Source organism: Eretmochelys imbricata, chromosome 6 (assembly GCF_965152235.1).
Source record: "Eretmochelys imbricata isolate rEreImb1 chromosome 6, rEreImb1.hap1, whole genome shotgun sequence".
Classification (NCBI taxonomy): domain Eukaryota; kingdom Metazoa; phylum Chordata; order Testudines; family Cheloniidae; genus Eretmochelys; species Eretmochelys imbricata.
Genome location: NC_135577.1, coordinates 64,626,411 through 64,651,553, shown reverse-complemented (window position 1 = coordinate 64,651,553; position 25,143 = coordinate 64,626,411). Strand labels below are relative to the sequence as shown.

The 25,143-nt window shown below is 41.3% G+C and overlaps 1 protein-coding gene across 1 annotated transcript in view; it reads left to right on the top strand.

The window, feature by feature from the left end:
* DCAF5 (DDB1 and CUL4 associated factor 5) overlaps positions 1 to 25,143 on the top strand; it is a 107,354-nt gene that overhangs the window by 63,309 nt on the left and 18,902 nt on the right. The window contains exons 6-7 of the mRNA XM_077818727.1: positions 1,001 to 1,214; positions 20,170 to 20,236. Coding sequence (XP_077674853.1) covers positions 1,001 to 1,214; positions 20,170 to 20,236 — 281 coding nt within the window. The remainder of the gene's footprint in view (positions 1 to 1,000; positions 1,215 to 20,169; positions 20,237 to 25,143) is intronic.

Sequence of the window (25,143 nt, the reverse complement as noted above, 5' to 3'; positions counted from 1 at the left end):
CAAAAGATGTTGTGGTAGGAGTCATTAAATCCCTTTAAACCAGACACAGAGCAAACAAAACGATTTTCCCCATCCATAGAGTGAATATGCATTTGGAAGCACAAAGGAACCCAAGCCTCAAACCAAGTTTCTATTATCCTGGGCACTTGTGGGAGACAAAGATCTTGGTTTTCCTATAAAGAAGAATCTTTAGGTCTGGGGACACACAACACTCACTTTTGTCTTGGACACGTGACCAAGAGCTGACATAGGTACACTGGTTGTGATCTGCGTGCTGGGTGAGGCTATGGACTTCTACCATGTAAGAATTTTAGGCAGTCGTGTCACATGGAATATAAACTTTGCCTACTTAGCAGTATTTGTAGGTGACATGTTTGAGATTGGCTAACTCTTATCTTATGCTTTTTCATAATAACTTAATATTAAAGTAGTCTTTTATTTAAGATGCCTGGAGCTGATTGTCCCCACTAGCAGTCAACACAAACATTACCTGATGTGCTGTAAAGATGGAAACTGTAAATGGAAGCTGGTTGTTTTTTTTAACAATTGTAATCACCTGTGTCTTAGAATTCCCTGCATGGGGACAAATTCTATCTGCTGCACGTGGTGGGAGGGAGGAGAATAAAATCTCTGTCATTTAAGCAACCCGCACTAGCCTCTATCTCCAGACACCTTTCTAAACTGAGCACTTTTGATAGCTTGTCATTCAAGCTTTGAGTCAAATTTGCTTGGGAATGGGTGCTTTGAATGTTTTTCTGCAGAAATGGGGCAGAGAGAGACTTTATTCAGATGTATAAAATTGTTTATATGGCAGCATAATGAAAATGACGACACCTGGAGCAAAGATCATTCTGCAGAATTTCCTCTTCTCTTTAAAATTCTGATAACCTACACTGGAAGATCACATATGTATTTTAAAAAGTGAAACACAGTTGATGCTCTTATGTAAACTTTAAATCTCAGGCAGCCTGCCTGACTTGTTCTCTCTCCCCTTTCCTAGTTCACTGCTCCGCTATGGTGGAAATCTGTCCCTTCAAAGTGCCATGAGTGTCCGATTCAACAGCAATGGTACCCAGCTGCTGGCACTGCGTCGGCGTCTTCCACCAGTGCTCTACGATATCCACTCCCGACTGCCTGTCTTCCAGTTTGACAACCAAGGTTACTTCAACTCCTGTACCATGAAGAGCTGCTGTTTTGCAGGCGACCGTGACCAGGTAACGGGCAAGTGGTGCCCTCCCAAGCTCATGTGCTAATTACTCTGTGCAAAAGTAGAGGCTTTCATGAGCATTTGAAAACCACTTTAAGAGCCTTCTCTGATTTGGGGGATATTACTGAATCCAGAACACACGGGGAGATGGGTGGCCTTAAAATTGTGTAGTATTGCAACAGGAAGAAATTAAGTGAAAACTAATGCACACCAAGGTGTATGGTAAATTCTACATCTGAATAAAGTAATCTAAAATTAGAAAATTAGCTCTCTGAAAGGCCCATTTGATCAGTTTTCAGACCTGTGTATTAGACAATATTGTCTAGGTCAGAAAAATAAACTTACTTTCATTTAATTATTATTATTTAAAGCCAGGAGAAACAGGCCTGTAAAATCAAACATTGTGGGGCATTTAAAATTCTTCTTGCTCAACTTACATGTCAAATTTATTATTTTACAAGTAAAAACAAATTTTTACAACTACTGGAACCATAAAACCTGCCCAGCATATGAGATTTCCCCTGATATCAATAATAAAGATTCTGGAATCAGAACATATGTTTCCTATGCAGGAGATAGAATAGAGTCTCTTGTAACTATAAGGGCTCAGGCATGAAAACATATTTTTGTTACTGAAGTAAGTGGATGTGCCTAAGAAGCACAGGGAGTAGGTATGTTTGTGCATTTCCAATCAGTCACAGAAGCAGTACTGAAGGCAATCTAAAAATTAGAGGAGTTTGCCCCAAGGAAACTTAAAAAGGGCAAAGAAATATATTGCAGAAGCAAATTAACCCTTTTTGGAAGCATGCCACTACTTATGGGTCCATAATGGAACAAACCTAAACATGACAGTAGTCTTTTTCCTCTAGAGGTCAGAGTAGAACTACATGAGCTCTGTAGAAGATGTTTGCCTTCTCTCTGACTCAGGACCCAGATCGACCTTTAGCTTTTTAAACTTCATTACTTTATGGGAAGAGTGTGGGCATTCTTCACTGGGCCTGTTCTTTTGCCTTTTGAAAAACCCGACAGACAGGTTATCTGGTTCAGTTAGGAAGCTGGTGTATAAGCGTTACATACAATATGGAATCTCTGAGCAATGGGGGATGCACTTCCTGATGAAACTTAGAGCAGGGAAGGAAAGAGGGAAGCTGAGACATAATATGGAACATCATCAAGAGACCATTGGGGCAGTCTTCCAAAATGGCAAACTTTTTTAGGGTGTTCACTGGAAACCTTTCACTGGTGGCAAAACAAGTACATGTAACTTAATCTTTGGTGTGGGGAAGTCTGTTAACTGCAGAAATGTCAAGTATAACTGGGCATACTAATCATGTGTTTGCTTGTACCTAGTACACCAGTCAACCAAACTAAAGGAAAACTGCAATGACTTTTTTTTCACCACTGATTTAGAGGACTACAAAAATAATTAATTGGAATATGAAAGTTCAAGAAACTACAGAGCAATAGTTAGAAGTAACTGGATACGTTTTTAAATATCCAGTGATAGGAATTGGACATGTAGGGGCTGTCACTTCCAACGATAGGGCTGTCACTTCCAACAGGAATTGCATCCTGGTGGAGCATATCTAGACATGAAGACAGGAGCTGGAACCTGCATCCAAATCCACAAGGGATACAGGACAAGAGACTTCTGCAGCTCTTTGTAAGGCAAATTCTGTACTTTGGCGGGTGTGTTGGAGTTCTTTGTTTTTGTTTCTTTGTGTGATATGTGTCCATTCATGAAACCCAGAAAAATTACAGAATTTACAGAAAAAGAGCTTGGAAACTTGCTCCCATCTGTTTATCTTAGAGTGTTATGCTGCATCCCATTACTGTAGTATCTGAGGGTTGTTTTGGAAGTAGGAAGATGGGAGGAAGGGTTTGGAAATAAAAGGGATGCTCAATTTGTGAGTGTCACTTAAGATAGGCTTTCTCTGGCTGCAGCTCTCATTTCTTGTCTCCTGGTATGTGCTATGCAGACTATGTATGATTCAGTCCTCATTTTAATTTTATGTTCAAGACATCTTAAGGAAGTAACTCAAGATTTAATATTTTACATTGGATCTAGTGATAATTGAAAATTAGAATAGAATATAAAGTATTAAAAATATGGAGTTTTATATAAAAGTTGAGACCACCTGACAGAGTTGTATTTGATTTAAAAGTTATACTCCTAAATGGAAAACATGTGGTTACCAAAGGCATACCTCAATAGGGCGTGGGATGGGGGCAGAAGTGAAAGTAAGCTGGTATGCCCCGGTACAGCATACCGGCACTGGCTTTCCCAGACGGCAATTTAAAGCCCTGGGGTAGCAGCAGCGGGGCTCCGGTGGGGATTTAAAGGGCCCCGGAGCTCCAGCCACCGCTACCGCCCCGGCCCTTTAAATCCCCTCCGGAGCCCTGCTGCCGAAGCCCTAGGGTAGTGGCGGTGAGGCACCGGAGGAGATTTAAAGGGCCGGGGCAGTAGCGGCGGCTGGAGCCCTTTAAATCCCAGACGGAGCCCAGCTGCCGCTACCCCAGGGCTCGGGCAGCAGGGCTCAGGGGGATTTAAAGGTCTGGGGGCTCCAGCAACTGCTACCACAGCGGAGCCCCAGGCCCTTTAAAGCTCTGCCAGAGCCCCAGGGTAGCAGTGGCAGCCGGGAGTCCCCAGGACTCCTCAGTGATTTAAAGGGCCCCGGGCTCCACTGCAGTAGCGGCAGCTGGAGCCCTGGGCCCTTTAAATCGCCCCCAAACCCCAGGGCTCCCAGCTGCCTCTGCAGCTGGTAGCTCAGGGGTGATTTAAAGGGCCCAGGGCTCCCAGCTGCCACTACCTCAGCTGGAGCCCCAGGCCCAAGATTTAAAGGGCCTGGGGATTTAAGGCCACGCCTCTTCCGGCTGAGGCCATGCCCCCTGCTCAGGACTCCGGCGTACTGGTAAGTCCTTTAACTTACTTTCACCCTTGGATGGGGGTTGTGTTGAAAGGGCTGTACTTGAGAAATGAGTGCTATCCACTAAACTAGTGCAATACAGCAATGCACAGACAATCCAGGATGTTTTTGGAGAGTGCTGAGGACAACTTCCTGGTACATGTGCTGGAGGAACCAACTAGGGGCTGTGCTCCTCTTGACCTGCTGCTTACAAACAGGGAAGAATTGGTAGGGGAAGAAGTGGGTGGCAACCTAGGCAGCAGTGACAATGAGAAGGTTGAGTTCAGGATCCTGACAAAAGGAAGAAAGGAGAGGGAGGAAGGGATAGGTCAGTGGTTTGAGCATTGGCCTGCTAAACCCAGGGTTGTGAGTTCAATCCTTGAGGGGGCCATTTAGAGATCTGGGGCAAAAATTGGGGTTTGGTCCTGCTTTGTGCAGGGGGTTGGACTAGATGACCGCCTGAGGTCTCTTCCAACCCTAATATTCTATGATTAATTTTATTTCGTCTTTGGGAGCTGGGACAGGAAAGAGACTATCTTAAGGGGGTCTCAAAGATGAAGCATGAGGTACAGAACAAGTCATAAATATATTAGCAAGTGATCATGCAAAACCAGGAGGAGGAGGAAAAGTAAATTTCCTGGATAGCAAATTTATTGCATGTTTAGAGTTGGGGGAAGAGGTAGATTTCCATGTCTTTGTCCCCCCCTTTCGCTAGTTAGCTTAGTTTTACAGATATATTAGGCTGTTAGCTGAATATAAAGGTTAATTCCCACTAGAGAGTATAAAATACACTTTTCATTGTACAGCAAAAGTCCTAAATAACCAACATTGCTAAGAATGTAGTTTTTGTTAACAGAACTTGTAGATGATTCTTTGTCCAGACAGTGATGAAGATTGAAACTGTTAGCGAGTTTTATGGCCATCAGTCTCTACAGGTGTTCTTGTGTTTTATGTCTTTATAGGGTTTTGTGCTCTGGAATCACCCCCCTTCCCCCCCCCCCATAGACTCTGTTAACCATCCCATGGAACAGGGATAGAAAATGCTTTAATATTTGTCATTGAGAATGGGAACCTGCTGTAAGTGATTTGCATGCAGGCAAATGGTATTAAAGCAAACCTGCTGCTAGTAAAATAGAAGCCTAATGTCGATGAGTTAGTATCATTGTTCTCTGAAGCTGTAAAAAGTAGAAATGTTCATTCTTTAGCCTCACTATGAAATTGCTGAACTAAAAATCATACAAAATATAAACTGAATCTCAATCATTAATGAAAGGTAATGCTTCAGGTTTGCATTCCTACTGGACTTACAGATATTTTGGGCACATAGGCTGTGACAAGAACATATCCCTTTTGTTGGGTACAGGTTAGCTAGCCGTGCTTCTTTCTATGTCCTTGGTAACAGGCCTTTGTGTTCCTATGAAAGCATCTGAATCATTCAAGTCTGAACACTAACATAACCGTTATCCTTATGAACCTGTTGAAATAATAAACAGAATATGAAAGATTTTTCCCAGAAATGCCAGACCCTCAATTCAGTTTGCACCAAATATCTGCATTCTTTTTAGTTTTGTTTTTTTTTAATCAATCCATAATGAATTTCTATTTGTTTGGATTATAACTGATGATGATATTAGGGCCAGATTCTGCTACCCTTACTCATGTTGAGTGGTATATTACTCTTCTGCAAATACCTAGGTTCTTATGATGACTAAAGTCTGACTGAAAACTTTTATTATTTGGATCCACACAAAATTCTGCCCTTGTCCTAGTTATTAAATATGAATATACTGTTTATGTGCCACTTACTAAGAAGCCTCGCCTCTTCCTTTTGCAGGAGCTCTGATCTTGATCAGTGAATAAACACGATATAGTGTCTTGTTTGCCTTAATTAGGAGCTCAACTCAGCCCAGCCTAGCTGCTCACACACCCATAGAAGAAAATAAGGGGTGTGGGGAAGGCAGACTGAATTGGCCCAGCTTTGGCCTTAGTTACACCAATGCACCCTATCAACTTTAGAGGGACTGCCTGGGTTTAAATGAAGAGCACAATTTGTCCAAGTACATATACACTTAATGGAAGGCATTTGTATCTTCATGTGGGGCAGTGGTATAAAACCTGAAGATAGATAAACTTCCTGCTCATGATTCCCAGCTACAATATGTGGTGCAAATGAACAGAATGCCAATAACCAGCTTTTATTTCACACTATATATATTTTGAACCACTCCAGGGCCTGTGGTAGTAAAATACAGCTGGTTGTTGCTTGCTTCAATAAAAGGGTTAATTTGTATCCTATGAATAGAACAAAAAGTGTCTTGAATCTATGGCATGCCCTCAGACATTACATCACCACTCAGCCTCTTCTGTTGACATTACACTGGAGGGGAGTTTCAGGAATGCACCACTTGCTGCACTGCAGACTGTTCAAGCTCCCTATAAAAAATTACAGCTTTCATTATGTTTAACTCTGCACACTAAACTCTGGTGATGGATAATATGATTTGTGCCCATCAACTAATCAAACTATCAGCACTGCTTTCTCCCAAACAGGATTAGTTATATGGTTGCTAAGCCCCATAAATGGGGGGGGGTGTTGCCGTGGTATAGAAATCTAACTTTTGTTGTACTATCCTGCATTCGTTCTAGTTAAAAGGACATTTTTGAGGCAGTGGTACTTATCAGTGTCTAATTCTTTAAAAATTAAAGGGGAGCTTTTCCTCTCTAAAGAGTACATGTATGCTTTTCCTGTGCAAAAGGATGCCGGAGTATGAATGATAGCTCATGGCAACTAATTTCTCTTGCAGTGTCAGGTCTTGAAATGTAAAGGACTCATGTGCAAATATGTTTTTGGGGGGTTTTGGACAAGCTTACATAAAAAGGAATTTAGCGTCTTACTATATTTTACAGAGATAAAATTGGTGTCTGTCAGTTAGCTTGCTGAATGGCTGGTCATCTTTGGTTTTTTTTTAAAGAACGCAGTTGGAACTGAGCTTTGTATATAGAAGCTGAAGAAACCCAATTCCAGAGCCAAACATCACTTTCAGTGTTTGTCTCCCCTTCCCCTCCTCCCATCCCATCCCAAAAGAGACTTCATGGGATCTGAGTTGCAGCAGAAGTGATAGAGAACACCCCCCTTTGATTCTGCTGACTCCCCCTCATCTCCCCCCAACCCTCCTGCCCTGTACATTTCTTCTCCCTCATTTCCTGAAGACCTTAGTAGGAGAGCCTTAGTCCTCCGGACATTGAGGTTAGCACAAAAGGAGCTGTACTCCTTCGCTCCTTTCAGGCTCTGCAGGCAAGGAGTCCTGATTTCATGCACTTTCAGAGGTTTGCAGAATTGGGGCTCCTTTTATGTGCACTTTAGGAACAGTGTCAGGACTTCTCTCTTCAGGATGATGGGTATGGTCTGGTCTATGCTTTTTTAAAAAAAAAAAAAAAATTACCTGTTGCTAACAAAATAGGGGCCAGCAGATGGGTGCAGCTGAACTGGTACTGAATGCTGTTTAACTGCAAGTGTAGACAAGGACAAACTGTGTTCAGAACCAAGCTTAAAATATGCTCTTTTCTAAATGGATAGTGATAAGAAGGCTAGGAATTTTGTATTCTCATAATTAATAGAATTTTCTATTCAATTGTTCAAAAGAGCTGGAAAAGCATGCAGGATGCTTGCAGCTATAGCAGTGTTCAGAAATAGTCTACATCTACCCCTCTTCCTTTCCGCATGCATAGAAACTTCTTCTTTGTTTTCTTTGGGACGTAGTGGGAATATTTTCCTTGCTGCAGAAATATGCAATCATAGACTTTCAGTTACTTCTTCTGGTGATTTAAAAATTCAGTTTTACTATGCAGTAGAGTTTGCAAAATATTGATTGATAGGTTTTGATGACAGTCTTGTATGAGCGGTCTTTAAAATTGCCCCTTGGACGCTCAGTTGCTTTTAAGATTGGGGTGTGTGTTGGGGGTGGGAGTAGTGGTTTGATTTGAATTTTCAGTGCAGTTCTTTAGTCTCTGTTACACAGCCATCTGGCTTTTCTTGTCCAGTCAGTACAGTTCATTAGACCAGCATGTCTCTTACGGGACAACAATCAATCAATTACTGCAGAGAAAGCCTTTGGGGATCTCTGTAAGTTGATCAGTACATGGTTAACAGTAGCTGATGACTATTTCCTTCTCCAACAGCTGTAATTGGACAAACAGTGTATGCTGTGTAAACATTTATGTAAATGTTATAAATGGAGAAGATTCTTCTCTTCCCTTGATTTGCTTCTTGTGGATGAGGGGTGGTTTTAAGTCCTGTTTATGCAACAGTTTGAGCCATGTTAAGTAATTTAAAGAACCAGCCTGGAAAACAGTTTCAGGTTAATAGAATTGTGCTGGTTAGGGTGAAAAAGGATAACTTTTTTGTTTTAAGCCACTGTTTTTGTTATTACCATAACACTTAGGAGCCCCAGTGTTCTGGGCACTGTACAAACACGGAACAAAAACGTGGTTCATGTCCTAAAAGTTTACAATCTAAGTATGAAACAAGACAACAGATGGATACAGACAGATCGAGGGGGTACAAGGACACAATAAGACTATATTGGCCAGCATTATGAGTAGTGGGTCTTGTGCACCAGCAGCCTAATCATAGTCAAATTTGTGTGTTGAAAATCTCTCTCAATCCTCTTGGTCACACTACATAGGCCTGAATGATTTTCAGTATGTCTTGTGCCTTGTCCACACCTGTGGCACAGCCATGTTATGGGAATTGGTTTTCAACATTAACCAAACTTAAAAACAATTTTAGGACACAAGGCAAACTTATACAGTAGATTGGGGGCATTTAGATTGTGAATTTAGAAAGGCAGAATAGCTGTGTTGCATAAATCCTATATATCTTATTCATAAAGGACAGGGTCTTGCTTTCTAAAGTGAGTCTTGGAAGGCAAAACTCCCCACAGAAGTGTCATCAGACTTGTATTCTTTTTAGTCTTAACCAAAATAAAATTCATGACTAAGTTATATGATTTTTACATAGAATGGCTTGGTTTCCTTTTGTTTGATCTTCCAGAGGGAAAGGTAGATTTGATATCTGTACTCAGGGAAAGAGATGGTGAAGCTGGGAAAAAGGCACTTGTTACCTCAGGAATGCAAATAAGTTTAAGTAGCAAATGTACAAATGTTTGCTTGACTGGGGACGGAAACTTGTATAAATCCCTGAAGAAATGAGCAGGTATGGAATGGAAAGCTTCAGACTTTCTCAGTGTTACAACTTTGGCATTTAAATGGTGCCTCTAGAAACAAGATGCCTTGTATGACCATTGATATGAACCTTCTTTTCTGCCTGATTAAAAACTTTTTTTGATACATATAGTTACCAAGGCTTTTAAAACATAGCAAAAATTGTGACGGCTGAAGGTTAAGGATTTAGCAGGAAGCCATAGCACTACCTACAAATGCTAAACTAATGAGCCACCATTCTCCAGGCAGGAATAGACATTACAAGAGTCCTTTCATAGAAAGGAGAACAGGTAGTTAGTAAGGATGGGCTGGAAATTTTGCAGACAACAATAAGAAATTCAGTTGATCAGATGAGATCTTAAAATTGGCAATAATGTGAATAGGGAGAAATGATTGTCTGTTATAGATTAAACAGAGGCAGGTCATTCAGGAAGAATTGAACTGAAAGCTTGCCCCACTTCAACAATTGCCTGATAGAGAGGCCAAGACTAAGTGGCTTGTGGTGTTCCTATGTTGATGTCCAGTCCTGGAATGGAAAAACTAACAATTAACAATGCCACAGTAATAGTCCAATGATGTTATCTAGTCTGTCTCATCCACCAGTTTCCTCTGTAGTCTCTCAATTTGTTTCCTATTTTATCTACTCTGTTTTGGATGCACCTATTGTTATAGTATCTAAACACTGTACTAAGTAAACAGCTGTGGTTTTTAGACGTTTAATGGATAAATAATATTCCTGTCATCGCACATTGGAACCTATACAAGGTGTCATTTAACAATTACAACCCATTCTTGATTGGGACCATATCCGGAAAGAATTCTTTCCTGAACCCCCACTTCTGGCCTTCAAAGAACCCCCCAGCCTCTCCAAGCTCATCAGAAGAAGCAAACTCTCCCCAAATCAGAACACACCAGCTGAAAGCTGCACCAGATCTCATCAGAGCAACGGATGCAAAACCTATAAACATATCTTTACTGCTTCGATGATCAACCCCCACAACACACCTTTCAAGATGCAAGGGTCCTACATGTGCCTATCACAACATGTGGTGTACCTCACCCAGTGCACTAAATGTCCCAATAACAACTATGTGAGTGAAACCAGACAATCACTGTGCTCTCAAATGAACTCACACAGGAAAATGATTAAAAAAAACCCCCAAAAATATCATATCCCCTGTGGGTGAACGCTTTTCACAGAGTGATCATGCTCTGATAGTTCTTATTCTCAAAGGAAACCTGCTCAACACCTTCAAAAGACGAGCCTGGGAGCTTAAATTCATGACTTTGCTAGACTCTCTTTATTAAAAAAGATAATGGACGGAGAGACACTGGATGTATGGCTTATAATAGCAATTTATAACCTACTAACAACCCCTTCCCTAGTTGCGTCCCCCCACCTTTATTTCCCCCGTGACTGGAGGGGTCTTAATGGCCTTGAAATGTGTGTTTAACTACTTATGCTAAACAATCTGTTCCACCTTGTATTTGGGCAGGTCTACATTACAAACTTGCATTGGCACTGCTGTAGAGCATCTTTACCAGAAGCGCTAAGCCGATGGGAGAGGATTAATAACTTCATCGCAACGAGAGGTGGTAGTTCTCCTGTCAACATAGCTCTGTCTACGTGGGGGGGTTAAGGTCAGTATAACTGTCGCTCATGGCGGTGGATTTTTCACACCCCTGAATGACGTAGTTATACCAAAGTAAGTGTGTAGTGTAGTGTAGACCTGGCCTTTAGCTATGACACTAAATACATTTCCCAGACCTGAAGAAGATCTCTCTGTAAGCTTGAAAGCTTGTCTCTTTCACCAACATAAGTTGATCCAACAAAAGACATTACTTCACCCACCTTGTCTTTCAAATATCCTGGGACCAACATGGGTACAACACCACTGAGTACAGCATTTCTATTCATAAGGTTTTCTAATTCTAACACATGCTTCTAGGAATAATTTCCACCTGCCTCCCTCCATACTTTTGATTGGGTATACTAACTCTCCACTGAGCCAGGGTAAGAAGGTGTTAATAGTCTGCCCTGGATACAGGTACTTAAATCAGCTCTACTCCACAAGCCAGGTCCTTTGGCTGGAGATAGTAATAGGGAGGGATCAGTCAGGAGGAGGGAGGCCTCAGAAGTGGCTGCCCTGATGAGGAAAACTCATACTGAGAGGCTTAAAGGGAGCTGGGTTCACAGGCTTTGGGACTACAGCCAGGCATGGAGACAACAGTCTTGTGTGTGGAGGGAAGGGCTTGGTCAGCAAACTGTTTGGTCTGGTCTTGTCTTGTCTTCCAGGAAAAGAGGGGAGCCTAGACATGAACTGTTTTTCCTGTCAGGCTGTGGTATTTTGCTAATAGTTTTGCACTTTTTTTATTATTATTATTTTATTTTATTTTTATTAATTTGGAGGCATTTCCCCCAACTTCTTCCATAGACATGTCCTTATTTTTGTCTCAGATGTGTCAGTGGGCATTCTGTGTTAGCAGTACTGAAAACAGGTCCTTGATAAATAACAAATTCTCTTGTTGCTTGCACATGTGCATATTTTCTACACCCAAGAAAGGTGGAATTAATACAATAATTCCAGGGGAATTGTAAAGTAGATGTCAGTCAGTTAATAGTCTCCATATGAAAAATATCTCCCTTGTTATCCATTTGAATTTGCCCTGTAGTTCTCATATCTTAGGACTGATTTAATATGATGGAAGGCCTAATGGCAACTACAGATTTGTATTTTACTTTTTAAGAGCAAAGTGGGGGTTGAGATGGATATAGAGTTCCACTTATTGGAACAGACTTAAGTGACCCTTCCTTACACACATACTTTGCATTAATCAATATAGCAGTATAACAGAATAAGCGTTTCATGGAGGTAAGAGAGAGTGGAATTCTCTCGTTCTTCATATAGGAAATATAGATTGAAAGACGCTGAGAGCTTTCCAACAGGCAACAATAGGAAAATAAAAACTTGAAGGCAGTAGGGTTCTAGAATGTGCTAATATTTGTTGTGCAACTGCAGCAGCAACAGATCAGATCTCAACTTGTGTGTATCGCCTGTGGTAATTTCCTTTGGGAGACTTAAGTGGGGTGGAGGGAATGGGAGGAGCTGCAGTGGACCAAAAGGGGAACACACAAGTCTAGAAGTAACTCTTCCAAAGTGATAGTCATAGCACAAAATGCTTGGAATTAACATACTTAACAGCTCTGAGAATGAATCTATGCATTCTTCAGCAGCAGATATTAGTTTTCTTCCTTCTAAGGCAACTTCTGAATCGGCAATTTTTTGTCATCTGGAAGTCTTTTCCCCTTGTTGCTAACAGCATAGATAGAGGTTGATCCTTCATAAGAACGTCTATACTGGGTCAGACCAATGGTCAGTCTAGCCTAGTATCCTGTCTTTCAGAACAATGGCTGATGTCTGGTGCTTCAGAGGGAATGAACAGAACTGGTAATCATCAAGTGATCCATTCCCTGCCGCTCATTTCCAGCTTCTGGCAAACATCCTTGCCCATTCTGGCTAATAATCTTTGATGGACCTTATCCTCCATGAACTTATCAAGTTCTTTTTTGAACCCTGTTATGGTTTTGGCCTTCACAACATCCTCTGGCAAAGAGTTCCACAGGTTGACTGTGTGTTGTGTGAAGAAATACTTCCTTTTGCTTGTTTTAAATCCGCTGCCTGTTCATTTCATTTGGTGACTCCTCGTTCTTGTGTTGTGAGGAGTAAATACACTTCCTTACTTACTTTTTCCACACCAGTCATGATTTTATATACCTCTATCCTATTCCCCCTTAGTCATCTCTTTTCCAAGCTGAAAGTCCCAGTCTTATTAATCTTTCCTCATATGGAAGCTATTCCATACATCTCATCATTTTTGTTGCCCTTTTCTGTAACTTTCCAATTCCAATATATCCTTTTTGAGATGTGGGGGACCAAATCTGCACACAGTATTCAAGTTATGGGCTTACCATGGATTTATATAGAGACCATATGATTTTTTTCTGTCTTATTATCTATCCCTTTCCTTAGGATTCCCTTTAAAAGAATGAAATACTTAATTATGTGCTGATTCTTAGGAAATGCTTTTCCGTTAATGGCACATGTGAACTTTCTGCATGTTAATATCTATGGTAGTGATCAGCTATTGCAGCAAAAATGCAGACAATGAAGCAGGTGTTTTTAACATTGGTGGAGGCTTCTCCTCCAAAGATCTGAGCATGTGAGCTCTTCCCTCCGTGTCTGGCCTGATTCAAAAGTCACCGCTATTTCACCAATCCTCTATTTGGGGGCCCACCATTTATCCTTTCAGTATTTCCTAACACCCTTGTGAGTCCATCACTGCTGGCTTACCTCCATGAGCCTCATCAGTGTTACTCTGCAAATCAGCTGGTAGAAGATACTCTGTTAGTCTTGCACATTCCATTGCAACCTAAGATCAATGGACCATATATAAAGTGGAGTCTAAGCTGACATAACATTGCTTATATGGCTCCTTCAATGGATGCCTTTCTTTAAACCAGCTTAGTGGCTTTCTGCCACTTACCAACATATAACCATGGTGCTGTGTATTCCATGGCAACAACATTTTAAATTCTACAGCAGTATTAATTCATTCTATTATGAAATACACTTCATTCCTATTCCTATCCTCCAATACCACATGCAACTATGGTTCATTTAAATACTAATTGAAATAAAATTAATTATTTTCAAAAATGGATGTCTAAGCAATCCTGGACAGGTGGCCCATTTACATGCCCCAGGCTTTGGATCCAATGCTTTTGTACAGACAGCGCAGATTAGAACCTTCTTTCCTCTCTGAATGTGCCAGGGACATGGGGAGGTTGTAGATGGCTTCAGCAGCTCATCTTCCTCTTTTCAGTTGCTGCTTTGTTCTTCAGCCAGTGCAGCTCACATGCCTACACTCCTGGCTGCTCCCCAGTGCCGGACTGTAAACTGGACTCCTGTTCTGGTTCCCTGATCCCTGCTACGTGGCTCCATGCAACAGTGCAGGGAGCATGCTCTGTCATCCAGTTAACTGCTGTTGTGAGGAAAGCCGGAAAACAAGAGACAACTACAGGGAGATCCTGGAAGGGCAGGGAGATGTGGGGTGGGAGGAATGTTGGCTACTGGCTTTTACAGCAGCAAAATGGCAAATTCTGTGATAGAAATGCTGAATTCTTGGTATCTTCTGAAAAGTGGCTTTTTATTCCTACCCAAAGTTCCAAACTCCCATCTCTGAGCTATTGGTTCGAGCTGTCTGCAGACGTGTGTAGGTGACTCTCTTCTTCAATTTACGCTACTAACCGCTTTTGATGGCTATCGCTAGGCACAGCTCACTATTTAAAATGAAAATTGGGACTCTGGTACATCTGTCTGTGGCAAGAAGTGAATTCTGTGGCAAATTCTGCAGCCTCACTTCTGAATTTGGCCCACTGACTCTAAAGTGAGTTTAAGCTTGTGCAACTTCATTAATGGGCTAGGAGAGAGGAATGTAGTCTGAAGTGAATGACTAGCAGAAAAGTTTAGGAGTAACTTAAAAAGTAGGAGAGGCGCTTTTAACTTCCTCTTCCATGCAAGTTATGGCAAGTTAAAATCCCTAAAACTTGGACTACTAGACCTACGTACACCCACTTACTAAAGTGCAACTAACACCACCACGTACGTAGCCTCAGTTTTTCCCTTTCTTACTAGGTTCCCAAAGAGTTTTTTGCTCCCAAACCAGACTCTTAGCATGGCTGCAGCCTGATGCATTTTGAAGTTTCCAGACAGGCTGTATGCATCTGTTCTGTTCTTTACAAATGATTTTTCTTTTGATTTCTCTTTCCCTTTCCCCTTAAAAAAATAAATCTGAAACTAATTCTTTCTGGTTATTATCGTAGACATATCCTAGAATACCAGGGTTGAAAGGGACCTCAGGAGGTCATCTAGTCCAACCCCCTGCTCAAAGTAGGACCAATCCCCAATTTTTGCCCCAGATCCCAAATGGCCCCCTCAAGGATTGAGCTCACAACCCTGGGTTTAGCAGGCCAGTGCTCAAACCACTGAGCTATTCCTCCCCTCCAAAGTAATATATGTACTTCTTTTGTAGTACATATATTATCCAAAGCAAGACATGAGGTACTGGGTATGACAATGATTTTGGTAGAGGGGGAAACTTGGGGCATTATTGTTCAGCATCAGCTCTTTCCTGATAGAAGTGTTTAAATTTAGCTTTCTCTTAAACCATTTTCAGGGATATTTTTGTCATTTTATTTTCAAACGAGGGCTGTCTTTGCCCTGTGCTGAACAGTTTCTGTTTTGGTTACGTTCTGGGGTAACAAATGTTGACAAGATGGCAACCCTTTATATAATTTAAACAACTACAAAAATGACAACAAAACTTTCCATGTAGCCTTTTCCTGTGTAACAAATACCTTTTGCAGAACTGCTTTGTTTCTTGAACTGTTTTTGTTTGGGAGGCTGCCTGCGTAAACCCTAATTTATGTAGATCTGGCACAGTCACCTAGCCTGCTGTGGGCTAGCACTTACAAGCTATCATATGAAAGGGAACCGCTTATATTCCTGGCACCATTAGGTCATTTTGGCACTGGTAAGCTGCCTAAGTGCCTGAACATGTTGGTTTGTAGGAATTACTCCTTGGAGTGCTTGGCACTGAAAGGAAGAGTCTCTAAGCAATACAGAACTAGTGCACACAAGTTTTGTAAAGCAACTGGTATTTGATCCATGCTCCTTCACATTAGTAAACAGGCAATTTGCATTTGTAGATGCTTACTCATACCCATATAGTTTTAAAATTGGAGCTGGGAGCAGAAAAGAATAGTTGCTTGCATTGTGTTTGTGGGGGCAATTCCAGAGGTCTGATGTTGCATTGTTGTGGCAGCACACATTTTACCTGTTCAGCAACTAGCATATTATTTACAATTTTTACAAGGTTATGTGTTTCTCCATGTAGTTTGGCTTTATTTTTGTTTATTAGTCCTGTGTTAAGATCACAGGACCTGTCTCTTCACAGCCTGCTATCACTCTGCCTGATGAGTTTTGTTTATCCCTGGAGAATGGAAATCAGTTAAACTCAAGCCGGATAAGCAGAGCTTATCTTCTGTCAGGGGTTAAGAAAAGGCTAAATTTTCTTTCTCTCTGTCACTCACAAAAAAAGTTTGATTTTGGGGGCTAAATTAATCAGATTTTCAGCAATTTAAATGATTCATAAGTCAGTAGACCCAACAGAGTTACTTTCAGTTTACATCAGGGTGACTGAGATCAGAATATGCCCCTTTGTCCTTAGTTTGCATACCCTGTTGTCCATCGTCTGAGATTAAGGTAAATGAGTACCAAGCAGGTTGTTGGAAGATGTGGTAAGAGGTGGTTTTTGTGTCCCCTGGCAACTGGAAGGCAGTGAAATGTTCTCCTTTTCAAATGTCCCCTTGTCATTGTGACAATGTCACCCTTAGGATGCCACCTGATGTGCTGAGATACCACTGAGCCCGCCTGTTATGCCAGGCTGGGACCCTTTTTACCTGTCTTGCTGAACCAGGCTATTAAGCCTCCTCCAGCCAACACACAGGCAGGGCCACACCCAACTGCAAGATGAAACAGACACTGAGATCAGTTCAGTTCTGGGAAGGCTCAGCTTAAGGGACTTGCCCCAGCACTCAGGTGTCCACCTCCCCTTGGAGTGCAGATCCAAAGGTATATTATGAAATATGCCTCTTTCCTCAATGTGGAGGAAGGTATGCACAACTCCTTGCCCTCCTCCCCCAGTTAGAAATTACAGAAACAGGATTTAATAACAAAACAAATGTTATTAACTATAAAAGGCAGATTTAAAGTGGTAGCAAACAGAACAAAGCAGATTACTAAGCATATAAAACCAAACACTCAAACTAAGCTTATTTCACTAAAGAAATTGGTTACAAATAGTAATTTCTCACCCTAGATATTGTTGCAGGCAGATTACAGAAAGTCTTGAAAGACAGCTACACTGGTCTCCAGCTTGAAACCTCATTTAGTATTATTCGCAAGCTGGTTGGCCTTCCATCTGGGGCTCAACCCTTCTCCCCTCAGTTCAGTTCTTGCTTCCAGGTCTTTTTCAGTGTCTCTTAAGGTGGGGAGGCAGAGGAGAACCTCAGTGATGTCACTCCCCTGCCTTATATAGCTCTTTGTCTCCCAGTGGAAGATCACTGGCATTCCAAGGGGTGGGTCCAGTACCAGGTGACTCAGACCCATTTCTCTGCAGGGCTGTAGCCACCATTACTTGTAGGCTGTTCGGAGCGTCCACAGGAAGACTAAGTTCTTTCACAGTCCATTGTCTCTGCTAATGGCCCATTAACCCTGTCTGGCTTTTCCATTGTTGCCCCTGAAGGGATAATTGGGGTCGATGCCCAAAGTAACACATTTGAAATACAGATTCATAGTTAATATTCCTAACTTCAGATACAGAAATTATACATGCATACAAATTGGATAATCACATTCAGTAAATCATAACCTTTCCAATGATATCTCATATGAGCTATCTTGCATAATGTATATCTGTTATGTCTCATCCATATCATAAGCATATTTTCATAAAGTGACACATCAGAGTCATACTGCACCTTTGCACTATGCAAAGTAGGGAATACATAAAGTAATGTGCAATGTGCCTTCGTGTACAGGTGAGTTGCATCATACACGCATTTAACTTACGCAAATTCAACTGTACGCGCTCGGCAAAAAAAAAAAAGAAAAATAACAAGATACGTGTAGATAGTGTGGGCGATTCAGCCCACCGTTCCATTCAATGAGCGTATGCCCCGGAGCATGAGATGGGAGACGTGAATCTGCTGGTCCCTCAGTCGGTCTCAGTTCCCGCGTGCCTCTCATAGTGTGAGCATCTCGCCTTGCTGAGTGTGATTCTAGTGTTTAAAGATACTGTACATATTTTTCATACAACTTGGCCCCTAAATGCAAGCCAACTACTTCATCTGGTGCTCAACTGAAGAAACGGCGATCTGTTCCAACACTGGAGGAAAAACTGGCTGTGTTGGACTTATTGAGAGACGGTATGTCGGTCTCCAACGCGGCGCGTAAATATGGCCACAACGAATCTAGCATCCGTGCCATCAAGATTCAAGAGAGAAATTCATCAAGCCGTGGCATCAAGTGCTCCAATAACTGCTAAGGTGACGAGCCAGGTGCATGATAAGACTTTAGTGAAGACTGAAAAGGCATTAAACTTATGGCTGGAAGACATGAACCGTAAACGTGTGCTTATCGATGGCAACACGTTGCGAGAAAAGGCTCTTAGCCTCTACACACTGTTCAAACCTCCAGCCGAAGAGGGACGGCATTCTGATGAGAAGGAATTCAAAGCCAGCCAAGGTTGGCTTAACAGTTTTAGGAACCGCTTCAACCTCAAAAACATGCAGACTACTGGTGAAGCTGCATCTGCCAATGAAGAGGCAGCAAAAGCCTACCCCGAACAATTAAAGAAAATCATAGAAGAAAAGGGCTAGCTTCCGGAACAAGCTTTTAATGCTGATGAGACTGGACTCTTCTGGAAAAAAAAATGCCCAACTCCACTTACACTTCGAAATCAGAAAGACAGGCCCCTGGCTTCAAAACAGCTAAAGACCTTGTGACTGTTTTGTGGCAATGCGTCTGGGCATTTAATAAAGCCAGACTTGCTCTACAGGGCTGCAAATCCCCGGGCCCTAAAAGGCAAGAACAAAAATCTCCTTCCTGTGTTCTGGCAATCAAATAAAAAGGCTTGGGTGACGCAGCATTATTTCTGGATTGGTTCCACAAGTGTTTCATTCCGGAGCTCAAGCGGTACCTCGAAGAGAAAGGTCTTGACTTTAAAGTGTTGCTGATCATAGAGAATGTTCCTGGCCACCCTGCGGCACTCTGGTTTGTGCATAATGACGTTGAAGTAGTCTTTCTTCCCCCCCCCCCCAGTACCACCTCCAACCTCTCGATCAAGGTGTGATTCGCTGTTTCAGGGCCACGTACACGAGGCTTACGTTCTCACGGATACGTAGCACTATGGATGCTGATCCTAACCTTAATGTGATGGAGTGTATACAGTACTGTACTTTATGGGCAATTTAAGGGATTTTCAAGGGTAATTTTGACTATACATGATTTTCGCCTTATGCACTGACTTTAGAAGCTAACCGCTGCGTAAGATGCGACTCCCCTGTAAAGCATTTGTTCATCCATTATAGGCTGCTGAAAGGAGGGGCTGTTTGTAACCTTCTCCCCAGCAAAACTATAAACCAAAAAAAAGTACAGTATTGTGATAAACTCATATTTGCAGCATTGCCTGAAATTTAAGAAGAGAGAACTAGATTTGGTCATTTTCCCTCTAGTGACTAATAGCAAGATGATTCTTGGCAACAGTGATTTGACTTTTCATGATAATCTTCATAAAGGCATCAGTGGTGCAGGTGGTGGTGGTTGAATATATGGCACATCCTAGATGCTGGTGGTGTCTGAGGATGAACAATTTTGAGTTTAGGAAAAGGTGAGAGCTCAAAGTTCGGGTGGTTGGGTCTGGGATTTTGGTCTACATCATCTCTGCTTTGGAGGCTAGACTCCATAGCAGACCAAAAATAAAACATGGACAGCAGACGCTTGCTTCGAACTCTCGTCCTTTTGTGTCCAGAGTTCTGTGATTCCTAGTTGGGGCAGCAGCCTGTCCAGACACAAAGAGAAGTAAAACTTTTGAAGTTCTAAAAGTCATGACCAAACAGCTGGAATTCTCTCAATTCACTTTTAAGAAAGAGAACCTAATTCAAGTGATGCCTCACCTGTAATTTGCTTTATTTATTTTTATTTCTAATAGTACATCCTCTCTGGCTCTGACGACTTCAACTTATACATGTGGAGAATTCCTCCGGATCCAGAAGCAGGTAAGCTTGTATGGGGAATCTGACGAATACTAGTGTTAAATATTAGGTACCTCTCAAAATATCACACAATATCCTACTGTATTATAGATTGAGGCCACAAGGGACCCTCATATACTCTATTCTAGCCTGACCTTTTGCATAATGTAGGCCCTAGAACTTCACCCAGTCTCTCCATTGCACTGAGTTGTGCTTAATCTAGAACATATCTTTTTAGAAAGACGTTGACTCTTGATTTAAAGATGTCAAGTGTTTGGAGAATCTACCACTTCCTTTGAACTGCTTCAGTTATTAACCCTCACTGTTGAAAATGTGTACCTTATTTATATAGAATACAACTAAGTATGACATTTGGCTGGGGGCAGGGATCAGCATTCACTCCCACTCCCTGTCAGTACTTGGCTCAAGTTGGGGAAGCTAAGGATCCAACCTGCGGACCAAATTCGGTGATGAATCCTGGTCATGTGCCACGTGAGGCACTTTGCACATACACTAATAAGAAGATGCCTTCCTGTGCTACAGTTACATAGTAATGCAGCAGATAACTTGCCTTAAAAGTAAATTGCCAAGTTTTTATTTTATTCTTAAAAGCTGTTCAGGTACAGTGAATTATGAGAGCTAGGGAAAGTAGATCATAAAAGGCTCAGCAAACTGGAGAACTTTGGAGAAAATGAGGCCTCTTAATTTTGGACTGGTTATTAAACTTGATTCTATATAATAATCTACTTTATTGGGATACAAAACTGATGACTATGTTTAGACCATAGAAATTCAAAGATATTAACAGGTTTCAGAGTAACAGCCGTGTTAGTCTGTATTCGCAAAAAGAAAAGGAGTACTTGTGGCACCTTAGAGACTAACCAATTTGCTCGAATAAATTGGTTAGTCTCTAAGGTGCCACAAGTACTCCTTTTCTTTTTTTTAAAGATATTAACGTCTCTTTACCAGGATTATATGGATTTGCCCTGCCTTTTCCTTTGACTTAACTCTTTTCCTCTGACTCTCTCATCCTTTCTCTAGGAGATCCCTCTCCTCATTTTCCTGTGTAACTTTTGGTTTAAAACAGCTATTTGAAATTAGTAAGAGAAAATATGTGTAGATTCTAAATTACACTTTTATATTCTAAAATAGGCCTGTTCATATACTCTTCCTTTACTTATCCGTCAGTTCCTGGATTCAGGATACTGCTTTTCTCTGGCAATGGATGCTGATGGCCCTAATATCTAGAGGGTCCATCCCTCTGTTAGTTGTCTTCAGCTATTGGCTGTGAACCACACAATCTTGAACTTGGTGCTGAGCAGATGAGCACCTGTGTACAAGGACTGATGCCTAGAGTTAGCACAAATTAACATGTCATGTTTGTCAACATTTTCCTGACCGGTTTCAGAGTAGCAGCGGTGTTAGTCTGTATCTGCAAAAAGAACAGGAGTACTTGTGGCAACTTAGAGACTAACAAATGTATTTGGGCATAAGCTTTTGTGGGCTAAAACCTACTTCATTGGATGCACGCAGTGTTTCATAGTCTCTGTGTGTGCGCGTTTGGGTGCGTGTATATGTATATCTTCCTACTGTATTTTCCACTGCATGCATCCGAGGAAGTGGGTTTTAGCCCATGAAAGCTTATGCTCAGATAAATGTGTTTGTCTCTAAGCTGCCATAAGTACTCCTGTTCATTTTCCTGACCGTTCTTACTGTAACTTGAGGGTAGGAGTAGTATAAGCTTTCAACACTTCCGTTACAAAACTAATTGCTTAATGTCAAATGCAGTAATCAGAAAATCACGAGATAGAGTATGTATATCTTGATCTCCTGTAACTTGAGTGGTTCCCTTTTTGGAAGACTTTAGCTGAGCTCATACTCTTGCTGGTAAATCATTCCTATCTCATATAGGCATCACTTTATTTGCTGATATTATGCCACTCCCTTGAGGAGGCCCAATTTAACTGTCCTGTGCTGCTAATCTGTTTTTAAACCCTGATGCATGTTAATGTACCCATTGAACATTTCCAGAATTTGATCTGAGAATGACTCTTCAAGATTTTCATGAGTAATAATGGGGCCATTATACATCTTATGGATATTGGCTTCTGTGGTAATTAATTTGCCAGCCATCCAGTTCATCTAGGATGAACTGATCTGTAGTTATCTGTCTTCTTCACTCACTCCTTCTTCCAACCTAAGAGCGAGTGGGAGAATTCTCCAGAATTTATGTAGTCTTCTTTGTTGTGATAAAAGGCATTTTCTAAACTGGCAAGGCAGTTTTTTCAACCCAGTGAGTGGGGTTTGACTACAAAAATTACCAACATTTACTTTTATTTAATTTTAAAAAATCTCCTTCCACGGGCGTGCTGAGGCCTTTTTCACCTCACCCCACCTAAGCTAATACAGGAAATTCCCTCCTGCTCAGTTTCTGGCCTCCAATACGAGTCTTAAGAAGTGTCTGTCTGTATGCCCATGATCCAATAAGGTAGAGTGATGGCAAACATAAATGTTATGAATTAAAGTTTTACAAATCATGTACTGTACTGTACTCTTCTAATTATTGGTATTTTTAGTAAAGAGATGACTACAGCTGAGTTATGAGCCCTCTTTAATTGATTTGAGACATATTTCTATTAACACACATTTAAGGGAGCAGTACTGATGAATTGTGTATGATATGGTACCTTTTTGCAAGCCTAAAATTGCTTTTCAGAATTACTAAATACGGAGAACTTCACTCATTACCAAAATGTAGCCACTTCAGGGGTGGAAAGTGATGATAGCTGTTTAACAGCTCATAGCATTACTTGACAGCAGATTAGGGGAGGCAGTAACCTCATTTGGAACCGGAAGTATCATAGAATCATAGAAGGTGAGGGTTGGAAGGGACTTCAGGAGGTCATCTAGTCCAACCCCCTGCTTGAAGCAGGACCAATCCCCAATTTTTGCACCAGATCCCTAAATGGCCCCCTCAAGGATTGAACTCACAACCCTGGGTTTAGCAGGCCAATGCTCAAACCACTGAACTATCCCTCCCCCCAAGTACACAGTCAGGAAGCATCAGAGACCAGAAAAACCAACAACAGTAAAACTACTAAACATAGTTAAACGTAAAGGACTTTTTAAAAAAAAAAAATAATAAAAAAAAAAGGAAAAGAAAGGAAACCTTGTCAAATTTTTGTAAACTAAAGAAACTTTTTATGTTTGTTTCATTTAAATTAAGATGCTTAAAAGCAGTATTTTTCTTCTGCATAGTAAAGTTTCAAAGCTGTATTGAGTCAATGTTCAGTTGTAAACTTCTGAAAGAACCACCATAACGTTTAGTTCAGAGTTATGAACAACCTCTGAGGTTCTTCTGTATGTGCAGTGTAACTACTTGTGTTGGCACCGTTCCAGGACACTGGAACAAACTCTGCTACTCTTGCAAATAATTGTAGTTTAGAGATGTTTCCCCAGTGGGCAGGCTGGGTCATTCCCCGCTCCACAGTAAGCTCTCCAGTGATTTGTTCAGCCTAGTTTTAAATGTCCCACACAATGGGGGCTTTCATTGCTTACCTTGCGAGACTTAAGTGACGAAACAATAGTTAGGAAGCTTAAAAGCGTTTTTCCAACTTTCTCCCTATATGTTTGATCATTTTTAATAGGGATAATGTAATATACATGTATAAGTGCCAGCAATCACACTTCCTTCACCTTTTCCCTCCCTCCTTGAAGATGGTGGAACATTTGGTCCTGTGCTTTCCCTACATCCCCAGTTCCTATCCAGTTCTCAGTTACTATTCAGAAATAATCATCAGTGGCTTGGTGAGTTTTTTAGCTAATTCCCTCATTAAAGCTATGGATTCCTCATCGAAGGGTACAAGTGGGCAGAGCCTCAGTTTTATCTTTCTTCTGATGGATAGCATTTCCTGCAGCACAGGGCACTCTAGCACTATGCTGGGACATTGGTCATTTATTTGGGTGACCAAATCCAGTATTTCTACAAGTTTCTGTTGGCAGTGAGGAAGGCTGAAGTGAGGTGAGATGTAGGCCTCACCCATGCTGCTCAGCAAGACTGTTAGAACCTTGTTTAACTGTTTGTGGTTTTTCAACAGAATTTACCAAAACCACGGTGGGATGTGTGTGTGTTTTAAATATCACTCCGAGAAGCTGTTTTAAGAACAGGAATTTTATTATTTTGTGGTTGGAGAAGGTGATCAGATGATCACTGAGTTATTTAATTGAAATGACTGTTACCAGACTTTTGAGCTGCTTAATAAATCAGAACAGCAAACTGCATTTCCAAATCTCCCTTAATACCATCTTTGACTGTAACTCTGTAACTGCTGGCAGTAACAGGCCTGTCATTGTGGTCCAGTTACTAAACTAATTGTGGCAGTTTTCAGCACGACTTATGCAATTTTTCTTTCCTTTTTTGCAACGTCATTGCAAATGCAAACAGCTCTTCATGCTTGAAGTATTAGATGGCAAGATTTTATTGCATTGGAGACAAGTTTGTGCTTTAAGCTCTCCAAGTCCCAACATGATTAGTGGAGGTTTTGGGGGGGGGGGCGGGAAGTGATCTAATCCCATGGGAATGTACTCTGAAACACTTTAAATTTAAAAAGTCTGTTGTGTCTCACACAACTGGTGATTGGATATAAATCCATTTTCCCTGGTTTGAATCCACCTCAGGTTACCAAAACTTGTCCATATTGCACAAACTACCACCTCAACTATCATTAACAAGCCCTTGTTGGCTTTCTTGGGAGAGAAGGCAAATCCTGAGTGGGCTGCAAAGGCAGATGCTGTTCAGAGAGGACATCCTCCAGAATGGAGGCATTGTTGGGCAGCTTGTACTGCTGTATCCAATAGAAGTTGCAGCATCCAGGACTGTCATTCTAGGTCCTTTCACCAGCATTAAAATAATTTTAATACATATTTTCAAA